Consider the following 16,913-nt stretch of genomic DNA (forward strand, 5'->3'; position numbering starts at 1 on the left):
AAGAAGGCCCTGGGCTCCACCAGGGTCAGAGCAGGTGTACCCAGGATGGGGAAGGTATCCTGTAGGGCTGGGCAAAGACATAGTTTTAAGGGAGTGGCAGGGATTAAAGTTGTATCTCTGCTTCTCTTTTCAGTCCCTTTTCCCTGGCTAGGCCAAGAAAGCCCCACATACCCGCTCCAGGTTGAGGATTGTAGCCATTTGGGAGAGGCGGGCAAATTTGTCTCGGATGGTCCAGGTGGTCACCGTGGTAAGGTAGGCAATGAGTGACCTCAGCTCCTTGTCAAACTGTAGACCGCCCAGCTGCAGGAGAATACAAGCCCAGTCACTGTTTAATGCCTGGTCCTCAAGCCAAGCAGAGCTGACCTTGTTTGATGCCCTGTGCTCAGTTTGATTTAAGGCCTCAGAAGCTGGGGCAGGACTAGACACACAAGACATGCAGACAGGGGACACAAGTCCTGGGGTGGGAGTATGACTTGTCTTCCTTGGGGAGAAACAACAGAACTGTGGGCCCACCCCCCTGCCCCGACATTACCCGGTTGAAGGTGGACTTCAGCACTACTTTCTCCAACTCCACAGCAACAAGACTGGTCATGAGGCCGGTCAGGCTGTCATAGATGACTGGAGACAGGCTGGCCTGTACACAGAAGCTTGATATCAGCAGTCCCACCTAGCCCCACTGCCTCTATGTTAGGAGGGGACAGTTACGTAAGGCTATGGGGAGTGTTTCTACAGGCTAGGGCTAGAAGGGCTTTCACGGTCCTCAGCAGGAATGTGGTGAGAAGCTGTAGGCTGCTGCTTTGGGCAGAAGTGGGTAATTCCATAAGTTGATCCCCAGAGCCCCTACTTACCTTGAACTCTGCCATTTGCTGCTCCAGGTTAAGGATGAACTGTTGTACCCAAGGGTCATTGGCCTCATAGTCATTGAATTCTTCCTATTGTCAGGAAGCAAGGTGGGGCACATCACCACGGCCTCTTTCTAAGTACTATTCAGCCCCACCCGCATCTACCCTCTAAGAAAATAATTAAGAGGTTCTTCCTCCCCTGTAGCTTCTGACTCATCCACTTTCAAACCAGCTTCGACATCAGGGTTGGCAGGAACTGTTCCTGCATCACTTCTGACCAGCAAACATTCCTCCATCACTTTTGACCAGCCTGGGCTGTAGCAATGGCCCACATAATATGGTAAGGCTCCTGGCATTTCATTTCCTCTTCCCCCTCATGTTCTATAGGAATGGAATCACTAGGCTAGGAAAAAAAATCAACGCTCCCAAGTCTGATAGGTGGGGCAAAAAGAGCCTCAGTAAAAGAGGCTAAGTCATGTCAAGGCAAAGTTCCCTCAGGTATTTTTCTGAGCCTGCCTCACTGCAGGAACAAACTATTTCCTGGGAGAAGCCTAGTCTGGATTCAAGGGCAAGTGTTGGAGGAGTGGGCCAATGAAGCACATAAGGTCTAGTTTGTTTGGATGGCTCCACTGCTCTCCAGCTAGGGATGGGAGTCAGGGGTCATCCTGGGTTTGATGGCTGCCTGTGGTCAGGCTGACCTCCTCAATGTTGTGGGAGACGGAGAGAAAGGTGTTGATCCAAGGCTGCACCTGCGGCTTGACTGCTGTGCTGTTGAGCTCTGTTAGTCCTTCCTGCACAAGAACAAGGCAGACACATCAGCCCCAGGAGGCACATGCCCCTTCCCCATTCATCCCTTGACTGCAGGGCATTCTTCCAGCTCTGAGGCTTACTGCAGTCTCCGTTGGAAGTTATAATAGAGATAATACTAAAAACAAACAAACAAACAAAACAACCCAGAACAGTGCATTCCTTGCCAGATCTGTGCTGATTCTGGTCCAGGCTAGAGATGAGGCCCAGAGGTTGTAACCCTCAAGAGATATTTCAGAGTGCCTGGTGCTTTCAGAGGTCAGAGTAACCATGTGGTTCCATTTCCTCTGAGCATCTTCTGAGGGCTCTTGTCACTGTGGGGGCCAAGTGGAGAGTCTAGAGGACCAGATGTTGGCTTGTCATTGTGACAGTTTCACTGCTGAAAAGCCAACAGGGCCTTTAGTCTCAAGGGACTTGCAGAACTCCAGGGGCCTGTATGCTACTCCCTCACCCCTCCTCTTGGTTCCCTTGTACATCATGGAGCCCACAATAAGCCAGCTAACAATTTCAGAGCTAAATATACAGGCACAGGATTCAGGCAGCAGGTAAACCTGGGCTTACCTGCAAGAGGTCACGGAATTTGTTGGACACAGCAGCCAAATCAGACAGGCAGCTGTCGAACTTGGCCTGGGCCTGCTCTCCTCCGATGCCCTGGCTGAACAGCTTGGTGCAGTCACTCTAGGGGAGAATACTGCTGTAAGGCTACTGAGCATGCCTGGACCACGGCAGTGTGAGGAGAGGCACAGGGGGCCCATATGCAACCAGCCATTTCTCCCCATCCAGCCTTCTTGGGAAGCAGCTATGGCTCACAATAGGCAAGAGCCTTGGATGGGCTTCAGAAAACTGGGATCTTATTCTGGTGGCTATCCACTTGGCTCCCACTTCCCACTTTGTAATGTGGGGGCAAGTGTTGAGGGAAGTGAGTAAGAAACACAGACACTAGAAAGTTTTTCATATTTTAGAGTCAGACATTCCAGGTTCAAGTCCTGGTTCAGCCATCTTACATGATGTCAAGTTTCTGAGCTTCAATTTCCCTGTCTACATAATGGAAACATCCAATTCCTGCTCCCATGGCTGTTGTGAGAGTTGGATGAGATGATGCATGAAGTGCTTAGCCCAGTGCCTGGCACATAAGGAGACACTAGCTATTATCGTTATCGTTTCTTTCCTTTTTTTTTTTGAGTTGGAGTCTCACTCTGTCACCCAGACTGGAGTGCAGTGGCCGCTCCCGGCCATTGCAGCCTCGACCTGCTAGGCTCCGGCGATCCTTCCGCCTCAGCCTTCCAAGTAGCTGGAACTATAGGCGTGCACTACCATGCCTGGCTAATTTTTTGATTTATTGTAGAGATGAAGTTTCGCCTGTCCAGGCGGGTCTCGAACCCGCGGGCTCAGGCAATCCACTCACCTCAGCCTCCCAAAGGCGCGGGATTACAGGCTGAGCCACCGAGCCTGGCTCCTTTTTTTTTTTAGTCCGGATTTCACTCTGTCAACCAGACTGGAGTGCAGTGGCATGCTCAGAGCTACTCAGCCTCAACCTCCTGGACTCAGACAATCCTTCTACCTCAGCCTCCTGAGTGGCTGAGACTACAGGAGTCCCTCATGCCCAGCTAATTTATTTATTCATTTTTTGTAGAAACAGGTCTTGCTATGTTGCTCTGACTGGTCTCAAACTCCTGGCTCAATCAATCCTCTTGCCTCGGCCTTCCAAAGTGCTGGGACTACAGGCATGTACCACTGTGCCCAGCTACTGTTTTCTTAACTAGTAATACAATTAATAAGTACCACTGTGTGCCTCTCATCCACCAAGTGCTTTACGTTATTGCATTCATCTCAAGACAATCCTGTGGGGCGGAGGTTATCATCCCTGCTTTACAAATGAGAAAAGTGAAGCTCAGGGAGTTAACAAAAAAATTTTTTTCTGAGTTGGGTCTCACCCTGTTGCTCAGGCTGGAGTGCAGTGGCACAATCTTGGCTTACTGCAGCCTCCATCACCTGAGCTCAGGTGATCCTTCTGTCTCAGCCTCCCAAGTAGCTGAGATTAGAGGCACACACCATCACACATGGCTAATTTTAAAATTTTTTGTAGAGACAAGGTCTTGCTATATTGCCTAGGTTGGTCTTGACCTCCAGGGTTCAAGCTATCCTCTTGCCTCAGCCTCCCAAAGTGCTGGGATTACAGGTGTGAGTCACTGTACCCAGCTGAGATTACAGAATTTTTACCTAAGGCCAAAGAACTGGTCAGCGGTCACATGGCGATTTGAACACAGTGGTATCTGACTTCAAAGCTCAAACAATTTCCACTATACTCGGCTGCCTTCTCTTAAAAAAATGACAACAGCAACCAACTTTGACATTTTTTTTTTGAGTTGGGAGTCTCACACTGTCACCCAGACTGGAGTGCAGTGGCCGCTCCTGGCCACCGCAGCCTCGTCCTGCTGGGCTCTGGCAATCCTTCCACCTCAGCCTTCCGAGTAGCCAGAATTATAGGCACACGCTACCATGCCCGGCTAATTTTTTGATTTCTTGTAGAGATGAGGTCTCGCCTGCCCAGGCGGGTCTCGAACCCGCGGGCTCAGGCAATCCACTCACCTCAGCCTCCCAAAGGCGCGGGATTACAGGCTGAGCCACTGAGCCTGGCTGGGTTTTGACATTTTTATAAGGTGCTTTCAATCTTATTTTTTCATCAGGCCACCAAACAAACCCAAAGTAGGGCAGGATGGAGACCTGCATCTCATTTCATAAATGAGAAACTGAGGTTGAGAGAGTTAAGGGACTTGTTCAAGGTCACATGCCAAGTATGTGCTGGAAAATCTGACTTGGAATTCTGTTCTTCCAACTCTTGAGCTTTTCTTACTGGTCCAGGGATGTCTTGCTACCATGTCAATCACCAGGGGCTCCCCTCAAGTGTGACTCAATGTCAGGGAATGCCCCTGCTTCCACCAAGATGAGTATACAGAGCTCTCTCTTAACATGAAGAGGCTGCAGCTGCTGAAAGCTGACAGGCAATTTCCCTCATACCTCCAGTGTCTTCTTCAGAGTGGAGATGTTTTCACTGCAGACTTCCACATTGTTCAGAGTCACCTGCAAGATGAGGAGGGAAGAACGTGACTGCCTGATCTCTGGTGCCTGCTACTGACTCCAATGCCAGATTGGCTGACAGCTGCATTCCATGAGGCTCAGAGAAGGGCTGGCTGGAGTTTAGACTTAGGCTGGGGCAAGTTCATACCACTGTCATTGGGCAGGATGCTTAGACTTAGAACTGGACAGAATGGTGAACCAGGCTTGTCCCCCTCTTTTTTTTTTTCTAAGCTGGTATCTCACTCTGTCACCCAGGCTGGAGTGTAGTGGCATGCTCAGGCCACCGCAGCCTCTACCTGCTGTGCTCAGACGATCTTTCCGCCTTAGCCTTCCAAGTGGCTGGAACTACAGGCACACACTACCACACCCGGCTAATTTTTAGATTTATTGTAGAGATAAGCTATCAGCAAGTTGCCCAGGCTGATCTCAAACCCCTGGATTCAGGCAATCCTCTCACTTTGGCCTCCCAAAGTGCTGGGGTTATAGGCTTGAACCACTGCACCCAGCACCGCACCTGGCATCACCCTTTCTTCTGTGTCTGATGCCAGGGAGCAAAACCATTGGGATCTCAGGTTTCAGATGTTTTTGCACTATGTTACCTACAGATCAGAAATGATCAGGCACACAGGTCTGGGATGAGTTCTGAGGATCCAAACTGCTAAGCTTAGGTCAGTGATACAAAGTCTGACATTCATTAAAGAAAAGCTTCCCAAGAGCCTGCCACCTATAAGGCATTGTCTCATGCTTTATCTCACTGTCCCTAGCAAATGCCTCCATAAAACAAGTATTAACAAGTTCAGTTCATTGGAGGAAATGAGATCCTCAGAAGGTGAAATGATTTATCAAGGTTAGATGGCAATTGATTCAGCAAATATTTTACTGAGTGCCTGCTCTGTGCCCAGCACTGTTCTAGGCACTGCAGAGAGAGACCAGTTAACAAAGTCCACTCCCTCATAGAGTTATCATTCCAGAAGGGAAATTAGATAGTAGACAAATATATGTGTTATATGATGCCAAGTAGTAATAAAGGCCACAAAGAAAAATAAAGCAGAGTAAGGGACAGAAACTCAAAGTGACAAGGCTACAAAGCTGAAAAGAGGCTTAGAATTCAAGTCTCCCTACTCTTTTTTTTTTTTTTGAGTGGGAGTCTTACTCTGTCACCCAGGCTGGAGTGCAGTGACATGCTCAGAGCCACCACTGCCTCCACCTGCTGGGCTCAGGTGATCTTCCGCCTCAGCCTTCCAAGTAGCTGGAACGACAGGTTGGAACCACTGCACCCGGCTAATTTTTTTTATTTATTATAGAGACGAGGTCTCACCAAGTTGCTCAGCCTGGTCTCAGACTCCTAGGCTCAGGCAATCATCTTGCCTCCGCCTCCCAAAGTGCTGGGATTACAGGTGTGAGCCACTGTACCTGGCTAGGTCTCCCTACTCTTACAGACTAGGTATTGAAATTTCAATCATAAAAAGTAGCATATGGCCAGGCTCCGTGGCTCAGCCTGTAATCCTAGTACTTTGGGAGGCTAAGGCAAGTGGATTGCCTGAGCCCATGGGTTCGAGTTGAGACCAGCCTGGGCAACTTGGCGAGACTTCATCTCTAAAATAAATAAATAAATAAATAAAATTAGCTGGGCATGATAGCACACCCCTGTAGATCTGGTTACTTGGAAGGCTGAGGTGGATCACCAGAGCCCAGTGGGTCGATGCTGGGGTGGCCGTGAGAGTGCCACTGCACTCCAACCTGGGCAATGGAGTGAGACTCCAACCAAAAAAAAAAAAAAAGCATATGACTAAAGTGATGATTAAGGCAAAACTGCTATGGCCCATTAAAGGAAAGGAAAAAATGTTTTAGTCTGAGGCTTTCCATGGTAGAGTTGGTAGCTGAGCTGAATTTAGAAGGCTGGGACATAATTCTGACAGGAGATGAGGGTGAGTACATTTCTCCAACTCCCATCAGCTTCTCACTAGCTCAATGTCCTACTAGATATTTTCTTAAAGGTACATAGGATTTTCTGATATTCTTTGGGTTATCTTTTTCTTGTCTGCAGGGATCTAGCCCGCTTTCTTCACCATTGCATCTCTAGTACAGCACTGTTCACCTTTCTTGATAATGGAACTATTCTAACTCTGCACTGTCTGGTGTGGTGGCCTCCAGCCATGTGTGGCTACTGAGTACTTGAAACGTGGCTAGTACAACTTAAGGATTAGATTTTTTTTTTTTGAGTTGGAGTCTCACTCTGTCACCCTGGCTGGAGTGCAGTGGCACACTCACAGCTACCGCGGCCTCGACCTGCTGGATTCAGGTGATTTTTCTGCCTTAGCCTTCCAAGTAGCTGGAAATGAAGGCATGCACCACCATGGCCAGCTAGTTTTTTAATTTATTGTAGAGATGAGGTTTTGCCAAGTTGCCCAGGCTGGTCTCGAACCCGTAGGCTCAGGCAATCCTCTTACCTTGGCCTCCCAAAGTGCTGGGATTATAGGCATGAGCCACTGCGCCTGGCCTAGGAATTCAATTTTTAATTTCAATGTAAATTAAATAGTGGCTGTAGTGTTGGGTATCATAGCTCTAGTCCCAGAACAGTGGCGGATATATATGTTTCTCAATAATTATTTGTTGGATGAGTGAACAGATCCTGAAAGGCGGCTATCATAAGCAAATGCAGAATGGCAGAAAACCCCAAAAGGCATTTGGGAAGTAGCAGAGTTCCCAGACACACAGAAGAAAGTGACAAGATAGCTGGGCTTGGTGGCTCAGCCTGTAATCCCGCGCCTTTGGGAGGCTGAGGTGAGTGGATTGCCTGAGCCCGTGAGTTCGAGACCTGCCTGGGCGGTGAGACCTCATCTCTGCAATAAATCAAAAAAAATCAACCGGGGCGTGGTAGCGCATGCCTGTAATTCCAGCTACTTGGAAGGCTGAGGCAGAAGGATCGCTGGAGCCCAGCAGGTCGAGGCTGCGGTGGCCTCAAGCGGCCACTGCACTCCAGTCTGGGCGACAGAGTGAGACTCCAACTCAAAAAAAAAGAAAAAAAAAGAAAGTGGCAAGATGTAGAGCTGCAGAGGTGGCTGAAGTCTGAGTGAGACATGGGTGCTATGTCCTGTGGACATTGGGTTGGCACTAAGGATTTAAGCAGGTAAATGCCACAGGAGCACAGCTATGGTCTGCAATGCTAATCTAGAGGCTGTGTGTGGGAGGAATTCAAGTATTTGAGGATCCCACTGCCTCTGAACTGGTGTGCTCACCAGCATGAACAGGTATGCAGGGTGAGCTAGGGAGGAGCCAATCTTTGAGACATGAGTCAGGAGCTTCCGGATTTCAGGGTAAAAGGAGATTCCCAGAATCCCAGGACTGAGATCAGGAAGTCTTCTGTGTCTTCCCAGAGTACTTTTCTTGCCAGTGTCCTGCAGCCAGTATTGAAAAATCATTGCTGCTGACAGAGCTGCTTAGGCTACTCTGTGGATGGATAAGCACAAAGGTCTTTCTCTAACATGCCACAACACAAGGCTGCTGATGTCACAGGTTTGCAGAGAAATAACTGCACTGTCATGACAGCTGAAGGATGAAGACCACAGCACAAATGTTTCTAAGGCATTTAAGGGACCAAGCGTAGTTGTCATGAAGGGAATATGCATTTGGGTTCAAATTATATTGATTTCAAAGTTTCCTTTGTACTGACAGCACTTGTAAGTATGGATTCACTGGGCTTATCCCTTGCCCACAGTGAATGATATGTAAGTACAGTTGGGAAATTCATCTTGACAGCCAAATGAATCAAGGTTGACATAAAAAAATAGGCCCTGCAGTGGGAGTGATGACATTTTAAGTACTTGGCGTCAGGAAGACCAGAAACATGTCATCAAGCATTTAGCATCACCTTTATTTTTGGCTTTATCTTCAGGGCCCTCAAACATAAAACTGTGTGAATGGGAGGTCTTCACAGAGCAGCAAAGGAGTAAACACATATTGGCCAGTCTTGGAGTCGTGTGTAGTCAAGTTGTTGAAAATTTGATTGGAAAGGTGGAATGGATAAGATTTAGGAGGCTTAAACTAACAAAGACATCTAACTTTTATGTGGTAGGTAGAAATGAGCCAATGTTTCTGAGCATAGAAATGAAGGAATAAAATAAAATTCTGTTAAAAAGAAACAGAATGCAAACAATTTAAGTCAGCTTATGATCACATGATACTGACTACTGGATATCTTGGCAAGATTCTCCAAAGGTACGATATTTCAGTTTTTTGGAAGCTGATTCTTTTTGGGGGGGAGGGTTAACAACCAGAACCCATGCCTAGGGACCATATTTTCAATGAGAGGAAGAGAGTAGGGCTGCCTAAACAGACTTTATACTGGATTTGTCTGATGACTGTAAGTTATTCTGCACAGGGGCAGGGTATATATTATCAAGTTCAAGCTTCTGAAAGCAACAGCTCTTAACTCTTCTTTTTTTTTTGAGTTGGAGTCTCATTCTGTTGCAGTGCAGTAGCACACTCATGGTCCCTGCAGTCTCAACCTGTTGGGCTTAAGACATCCTTCTGCCTCAGTCTTCCAAGTAGCTGGAACTACAGGGACATGTTACCATGCCCTACAGGTGGTGTGCACCTGTAGTTCTAGCTACTTGGAAAGCTGAGGTGGAAGGATCACCTGAGCCCAGCAGATCAAGGCTGCAGTGGCCATGAGCGTGCCACTGCACGCCAGCCTGGATGACAGAATGAGACTCCAACTTATTAGATTTTTTTTATAAGAAAAAAAAAACCTGATAAAAGCTAAGGACCGAGCCGGGCTCAGTGGCTCAGCCTGTAATCCCGCGCCTTTGGGAGGCTGAGGTGAGTGGATTGCCTGAGCCCGCGGGTTCGAGACCCGCCTGGGCAGCAAGACCTCATCCCTACAATAAAGCAAAAAATCAGCCGGGCGTGGTAGTGCATGCCTTTAATTCCGGCTACTTGGAAGGCTGAGGCGGAAGGATCGCTGGAGCCCAGCAGGTCGAGGCTGTGGTGGCTGGGAGCGGCCACTGCACTCCAGTCTGGGCGACAGAGTGAGACTCCAACTCAAAAAAACAAAAAACAACAACAAAAAAAGCTAAGGACCCAGTGTCTAGAATAACGCATACACACATTTTTGGATCTAAACCCATCTGTGAACTACTGTTTGAGAGCTCAGCTACTGGATGTTTCCTTCAGGCTCTGAACTGCAGGAGTCAAGATTTAGTCTGGTTAATGGGAGGACGGAGTGGAATGAAGCTCTGACAGCCCTGTTTCCATTCATGCCAAGACAGCATGTGACATAGAGGCCTGATCATGAGCTGAGGACGCATACGTGTTCTCTTTGACTTATCACAAACTGGTTTTTGCCTTGTAGACATCCTCTCATCCTTCCCGTTTCTTCTTTCTGAGCTCTCACACAACTGGGAAGACTTGCTGCTTCGTCACATCTGCCATTCTGGGTAGCTAAGGGCTTTAATAAGGTCACCTTTCCAGAAGAAGCTGAAAGCCTAAGATGTATGCTGGAAAAGCAGTCCTGGTAGGCTTAAAGGACTGGTGCCCACCCATGCGTGTGGGCCTCTCCTCAGAGAAGTAGGTTGGAAGGTTGGCATAGATGTGAGATACAGTTGGCAGACGCAAGTCAAGCTTGACACTCAGTGGGGTTCCTGAACAGCTGGGCAGTGTTCCTGGGAATGACTACTAGGTGAGAGCTGAGGAGCCCAGTCTTCTGGCAGGGAACAATGCATACCTTGGTTCAAGCTGCTCAGAATAGGTCCTTGGGTAAAAAATAGCCTCAGAACCTTCTAAGGGGAGCTTCCTTTAAAGAAGGAGTTTTCCATTTATATTAGACACTGGAGGAAAAGTCTCTAGCTCACAGTTGATTATACTGTGGCTTAGAGGTTACAGTTTAAGCTCTCAAGATAAACCAACCCAGTTCCCAGCCTGTGCCTGTGGGCGACTTACCAGGAAGGACATCTTGGCCTCGTCAGTGCTCTCGATGCCTTTTGTGTCAAACTTCCCCTGCTGGAGGCTGCTGTGCATGATGTTCACGGCACTTGTCACCCCACGCTGGATGTCCTGTAAGGTGGTGGCTGGGAAGCCCATCCGCAGCTTGTTGCACAGCACATCCCTGGGGGGCAGGATGGCATATGGGGATTGATAGTGTTCAACTTGGCCTCCAGGACAGCAGGACTGCAGTGGCCACTACCCTGACCTAGCAGCACAAGTTGCTCTCTTTGGGGGAAATAACCAGTCCTTAAGACCACTATAGGAGACCTTAGAAGCCAGGGTATGAGAATGACTAGTATCTCCTCAAGGACACTAATGTGACAAGAACACTTAGAAGAGATTGGCCAATCTTCATTTCTTAAAAGGCTTTTCACGATCACCACTGTGCTCCAACAAAAAAGCAGTACAGCTTAGTGAAAGTACCATGTAAGAAGTGAGAGAACAGGCTTTGAGTTGGTCAGCCCTGGACTCTATATTCCATCACTTAGAAGGTATGCGATCTTTAACAAGGGATAAAATCTCCCTAAATCCAAGTTTCCTCCTCTATAAAACAGAGCTCATAGTTCCTACCTCATAGAGTTGTTATTAGGATTCAAAAGAGCATACTACATAGTACCAGGCCTGTAGCAATGGTAACCATGAGTAGCATTATTACAACTACTGCTTTCATCTGAATGATCTGTTCTCTTTCCTAAGTCTGAAGGCCAACAGCCTCTTCAATCCAGTCCAGGGAACAGAAATTTGTCCCATAGGGTGTCTAGCTGATCAACAGCTGCTTGGAACCAAGGATACTGTGCTAGGGATGAGCACTTATGTCCTATATAGAACTGAACTAGAATCATAAGGACAAAAAAGAAGAAACAAATGGGCCTCAGGAATCAACAATAACTAGAACCTCTCTGCCTAGAAAGGAGAAAGGGAGTCAACAGTACCTGAAGTCAGACTCCAGCTCTGTGGTAGCGAGGTTGATCATGGCACAGAGACAGTCGATGCTGGAGCTGGACAGAGCTCGCCCAATGCACTTCTTAACAATGTAGAAGACATCGTCCACCATGCTGGATGTCAACTGGCCCTTCTCATAGGTGTCCAGAGCCACAGCCTACTCAAAAGGCAAAGTACCTAGTGAGAGTTCCAGTTCTGCATGTCATGTTCTACATGGTTCTGGGTACGTTGGCCCTGGTTCTGCTCCCTTTTCTATACCTTATCCATGTTTCTCCCAACATGGTTTATTCTTGTCACAGCTGGGTGTGAATTCCTCTTGCTAAAATAGTTTAGTTCCTTATTGATCACTAGGTTAGGACATTAAATATTTAGGGTCTTTGCCTTTGGGACATCAATTACCTGGGATGTAAGACATCTGCAGAGGCCCTACTTCCCCAAGCCTCCTCACCTACATACCTCTAGAGAGGCAGGGAGCAAGTAGGCTCCCTGAGGAGAGGAGCTGTTCTTCCTGTAACCTTTGGCAAAGAAATCCCAGCTAGGTATCCGAAGAGCATGACAACTCCAAAGGTGCTTCTAGCCATCCAAAGCAGTACCACTCAGTGTGCATGAAGCATGTTTTCAAAGCAGGACCACGAAATATGACATGTCTCAGCCATTTCCCTCAGTCCAGTTTCTTGGACAGGAAGCCCCATTTCTAAGAGATACGTCCTACATCCTACCTTATTGACAGTCTCCCTCATGAAGTACTCCTCCATGGTAATATATAAGCCAATTAGCTCCTGCATGGTACAGCTCAATAGGCAGTTATTAAGGAGTTTGTCCAGCCACTTCTGGTGCTCTGGGGGATAGTCAAGAAAGAAATACTCACTTTCTTCCCCCAAGGGAAACAGAGCAACTTCATTCACTTTTTCACATTCTTCTCAAGACTTTGTTCTAAATATGTACATATTCTACACAGTTATGATCACAATACTGATGCAATCTTGTAGTCTGCTTTAAAAAAGTATATCATAAATATTTTCCGTGTTTCTACATACCTCATTTTTTCTTCTTTTTAGCCTGTGTGTGTGTGTGTGAGACAGGGTCTTACTCTCAGATTTCCTTTACATAATCATGGCTCACTGCAGCCTCAAACTCCTGGACTCAAGCGATCCTTCTACCTTAGCCTCCCAAGTGGCTGGGACTACAGGCACGTGCCACCACACATGGCTAATTAAAAAATTTTTTTTGTAGAGACAAGGTCTTGCTATGTTGCTGGGGCTGGACTCAAATTCATGCAAAAAACTGTCTTGGCCTCACAAAGTGCCGGGATTACAGGTGTGAGCCACCACACCTGGCTAGCTTAGTTATTTTTATTTTTTATTTATTTATTTTGAGTTGGAGTCTCACTCTGTCGCCCGGACTGGAGTGCAGTGGCCGCTCCCGGCCACCACAGCCTCGACCTGCTGGACTCCGGCAATCCTTCCGCCTCAGCTTTCCGAGTAGCCGGAATTACAGGCATGCGCTACCACGCCCGGCTGATTTTTTTTTATTTATTGTAGAGATGAGGTCTCACTGCCCAGGTGGGTCTCGAACCCGCGGGCTCAGGAAATCCACTCATCTCAGCCTCCCAATGGCGCGGGACTACAGGCTGAGCCACCGAGCCCGGCGCTTAGTTATTTTTAATGGCTATGTGGCATTTTATCAGGTAGAGAATCCATATTTTTTAACCTACTCTATTTTTAGACACTTGATTACTTCCAAATGTTTTGTCATTACTGTAGATGCTAGATGAGATCACAGCAATTGGAGATTACTGAACACATTTGTACAAGTAACTTTTTACTCCTTTCTCATTATTTCCTTAGGATTAATTACCAGAAGTCCAAAGATGCAAGTTTCCATGGCAAAGACTGAAATATAATGGACATAGGATATTTTATTCTCTACACCAGCGCTAATAGAATTTTCTGTGATGATGGAAATGTTCTATATCTGTGTTGTTCAATATTATAGCCACTAGCCATGGTAGCTACTGAACTTGAAATATGGTCAAAAGAACTGAAGTTTAAATTTATTTAATTTTAATTAAATTTGAATTTTTTTTTTTTTGAGTTGGAGTCTCAACTCTGTTGCCCAGGCTGGAGTGTAGCAGAACTACAAGTGTGCACTATCACACCCAGCTAATTTATTTATTTTAGAGACGAGATCTTGCTAAGTTGGGTGGGTTGGTCTCAAACCCACGGGCTCGGGCAATCCACTCACCTCGGCGCCCCAAAGTGCTGGGATTACAGGTCACTGAACCTGGCCAAATTTGTATTTCAATCGTCACATATAGCTGGTGACTATGTAATGGACAGCACCGCTCTGAACAGTGATGGTCATTATTGACATCAACAAGCACCAAACTCTGAGTATAGATCCTTCTTTAAACATTGGTTCAGTAAATGAAATTGGACCACAGTACGTCCTTTCATCAATGTCATTTATTCCTTCAAAAACTGTGACTAGGCAGCCCGGGCCACAAAGTGAGACCCCATCTCTACAAAAACATAATAAAAAAATTAGCCCAGCATAGTGGCCCATGTCTGTAGTCCTAGCTGCTCAGGAGGCTGAAGCAGGAGGATGGCTTGATTACAGGAGTTCCAGGCTGCAGTAAGTTATGACCATGCCATTCTAGCCTGGGTGACAGAGTGAGATCCTGCCTCCCCCAAAAAAAAACTGTGATGGTGGGAGCTGGTGGGAGATTGGAGTAGGTAGATTTCCTTGACATTATATATTCTTTTCTTTCACAAAAAAAGCTTTATTGAAATATAACTTATATTCCATAAAATTTACCTGTTGGATGTATACAATTCAGTGATTTTTAGTAACTTTATCAATATGTGCAAAAGTTGCAATCCAGTTTTAGAATATTTCTATCATTCCCAAAAGTTTCCTGGTGAAATTTCATATATCTTTTTGTATTATTTTACCTATGTATCTATGATGTGCACACAACCCCTTAAATCAAAATAACAAAACTCTAGACCAGAGCTGGCAAGAAAGCATGGTGTGAGGAAAGAGCAGAAGAAAATAATTGAAAACTAGGCATTGATTTTCCTCACTGTCAAAAAATTAGCTGGCCTCAAAGGTCCAGTCCAATTCTAAAATTCAGTTTTAGATCTCCCTCTGGGAGTCAATTAGCCTACAGACCCCCAGGAGCAAAGAATCCCCAGTTGTTTCATTAGTAAGAGATCTGTGGCTTAACTATTACAAAACACTGCCAATTATATATCCCAGCTCTCCAAAAATTAGGGGAAACATGTTTTACCTTGCTTTACTTCTTCTGAGGCCATGGAATCCCCCACCTCAAAATCAGAGCTGATCCTCTTTCTAAGGAAGCGTAAATACAATTCACTGCGGGCATTCATCAGGGTGACCTCCGTCAGGATGGGGTCCAGTTCTCTGGGACACATGGAGCAAAAGAAATATAGGAGTACACTAGATTCCCTCAGATACAAGAGCTACAAGGCATAAGTAGTCCCAAACTCCCTCTTCCCACTGTTCCCAGAAGCGTCAGCTCTTCCAGATGGCTATTCTGGCTCTGCTGGCCCAATTATAATCAGAGACAGCTGTTAACCACATCTTCCATTTATCTGTTTCACCTAAATAATTCACCCCCCTAAAATCCTGCCAGGGCTAAATAAAAGTATGTTTTATAGAATAGAAGTATGTTTTCTTTTGTGGTTTGAATAAAGGTTATGTTTCGTGAAAGAAAAAATACCTCTCCAACCTCTAATTTAGCTCTGGCAGGATTTTAAGAAACATCATTGAACTATGTCCCACACCCATTCCTCTATCCTGATGAACAGCCAAAACAATCTTGATAAAACAAAGTTGGAGGACTGGATTTGAGATCGTTCCTGATTTCAAAACTTACTACAAAGCTACAACAATCAAGATGATATGGTACTGGCATAAGGATAGACATATAGATGAATGGAACAGAATTGAGAGTCTAGATGTCAAATGATTTTCAGTGAGAGTGCTAAGACAATTCAATAGCAAAAGAACGGGGTTTTCAACAGATTGTGCCAAGACAACTGAGATCCACATGAAAAATGACATTGAACCTCTATCTTGTGTTATATACAAAAATGAACTTCCTTTGCACTCTGAAACCCAAGAGATCTTTTCGAATATAAATCTGGCTGTACCGTGTTTCCATAGCTCTCTGGATACGAGACACTGAATGGTCTGACTCTAATGACCTCTCCACATTCACCTCATTTCTGGCTTTCTCTAACTCTTTGCACTTCAGCTACATTGAACTTCTTTCAGATTTCTATCCCTCTTTCTTTCCCCTCCACCTTTTTTTTTTGACAGGGCCTGGCTCTGTTACCCAGGATGGAGTGCAGTGGTGGGGTCATAGCTCACTAACAACCTCTAACTCCTAGGCTCAAGTGATCCTCCCACCTCAACCTTCCGAGTAGTTGGAATTACACGTACGTACCACCATGCCTGGCTAACATTTCTATTTTTTGTAGTGTCCAGGTCTTGTTGTTTTGCCCATGCTCATCTCTAACTCCTGGCCTCAAGTGATCCTTCTGCCTTGGCCTCCCAAAGTGGTGGGACTACAGGCATGAGCCACTGTGCCCGGCCTTCAGGTTTTCAACTACACAGGACCTTTGCACATACATTCCTCACTCTATCTGGAATACTCACTTCTTTTTTATTTTTTTTATTTTTATTTTTGAGTTGGAGTCTCACTCTGTCACCCAGACTGGAGTGCAGTGGCCGCTCCCAGCCACTGCAGCCTCAACGCTCCAGCGATCCTTCTGCCTCAGCCTTCTGAGTAGCCGGAATTACAGGCATACGCTACCATGCTCGGCTGATTTTTTATTTATTTTATTTATTGTAGAGATGAGGTCTCGCCAAGTTGCCCAGGCGGGTCTTGAACCCGTGGGCTCAGGCAATCCACTCACCTCAGCCTCCCAAAGCGTAGGATTACAGGCTGAGCCACCGAGCCCGGTTTACTCCTTACTTCTTTTTTTTGAGTTGGAGTCTCACTCTGTCGCCCAGATTGGAGTGCAGTGGCACGCTCCCAGCCACGGCAGCCTTGACCTGTTGGACTCTGGCGATCCTTCCGCCTCAGCCTTCCGAGTAGCTGGAACTGCAGGCGCACGCTACCACACCTGGCTAATTTTTTGATTTATTGTAGAGATGAGGTCTCACCAAGTTGCCCAAGTGGGTCTGGAACCCGCGGGCTCAGGCAATCTACTCACCTCAGACTTCCAA

The 16,913-nt window shown here is 46.5% G+C and overlaps 1 protein-coding gene across 3 annotated transcripts in view; it reads right to left on the reverse strand.

Annotated features, from left to right (window-relative positions):
* Nucleotides 1-16,913, reverse strand: part of COG4 (component of oligomeric golgi complex 4) — a 35,281-nt gene that overhangs the window by 579 nt on the left and 17,789 nt on the right. For 2 of the 3 annotated variants that reach the window (XM_008063310.2, XM_021715144.1), the window contains 10 exons: nt 14,947-15,080; nt 12,374-12,492; nt 11,645-11,811; nt 10,668-10,833; nt 4,668-4,730; nt 2,211-2,327; nt 1,541-1,633; nt 849-932; nt 533-634; nt 172-300 (listed from right to left, as the gene is read on the reverse strand). In XM_008063310.2, coding sequence (XP_008061501.1) covers nt 172-300; nt 533-634; nt 849-932; nt 1,541-1,633; nt 2,211-2,327; nt 4,668-4,730; nt 10,668-10,833; nt 11,645-11,811; nt 12,374-12,492; nt 14,947-15,080 — 1,174 coding nt within the window. The remainder of the gene's footprint in view (nt 1-171; nt 301-532; nt 635-848; nt 933-1,540; nt 1,634-2,210; nt 2,328-4,667; nt 4,731-10,667; nt 10,834-11,644; nt 11,812-12,373; nt 12,493-14,946; nt 15,081-16,913) is intronic. The other variant, XM_008063311.2, reaches the window with a different exon arrangement.

The sequence above is a fragment of the Carlito syrichta genome, unplaced genomic scaffold (genome assembly GCF_000164805.1).
Source record: "Carlito syrichta isolate Samal-C Ts95f unplaced genomic scaffold, Tarsius_syrichta-2.0.1 Scaffold306734, whole genome shotgun sequence".
In the NCBI taxonomy this organism is placed as follows: Eukaryota; Metazoa; Chordata; class Mammalia; order Primates; family Tarsiidae; genus Carlito; species Carlito syrichta.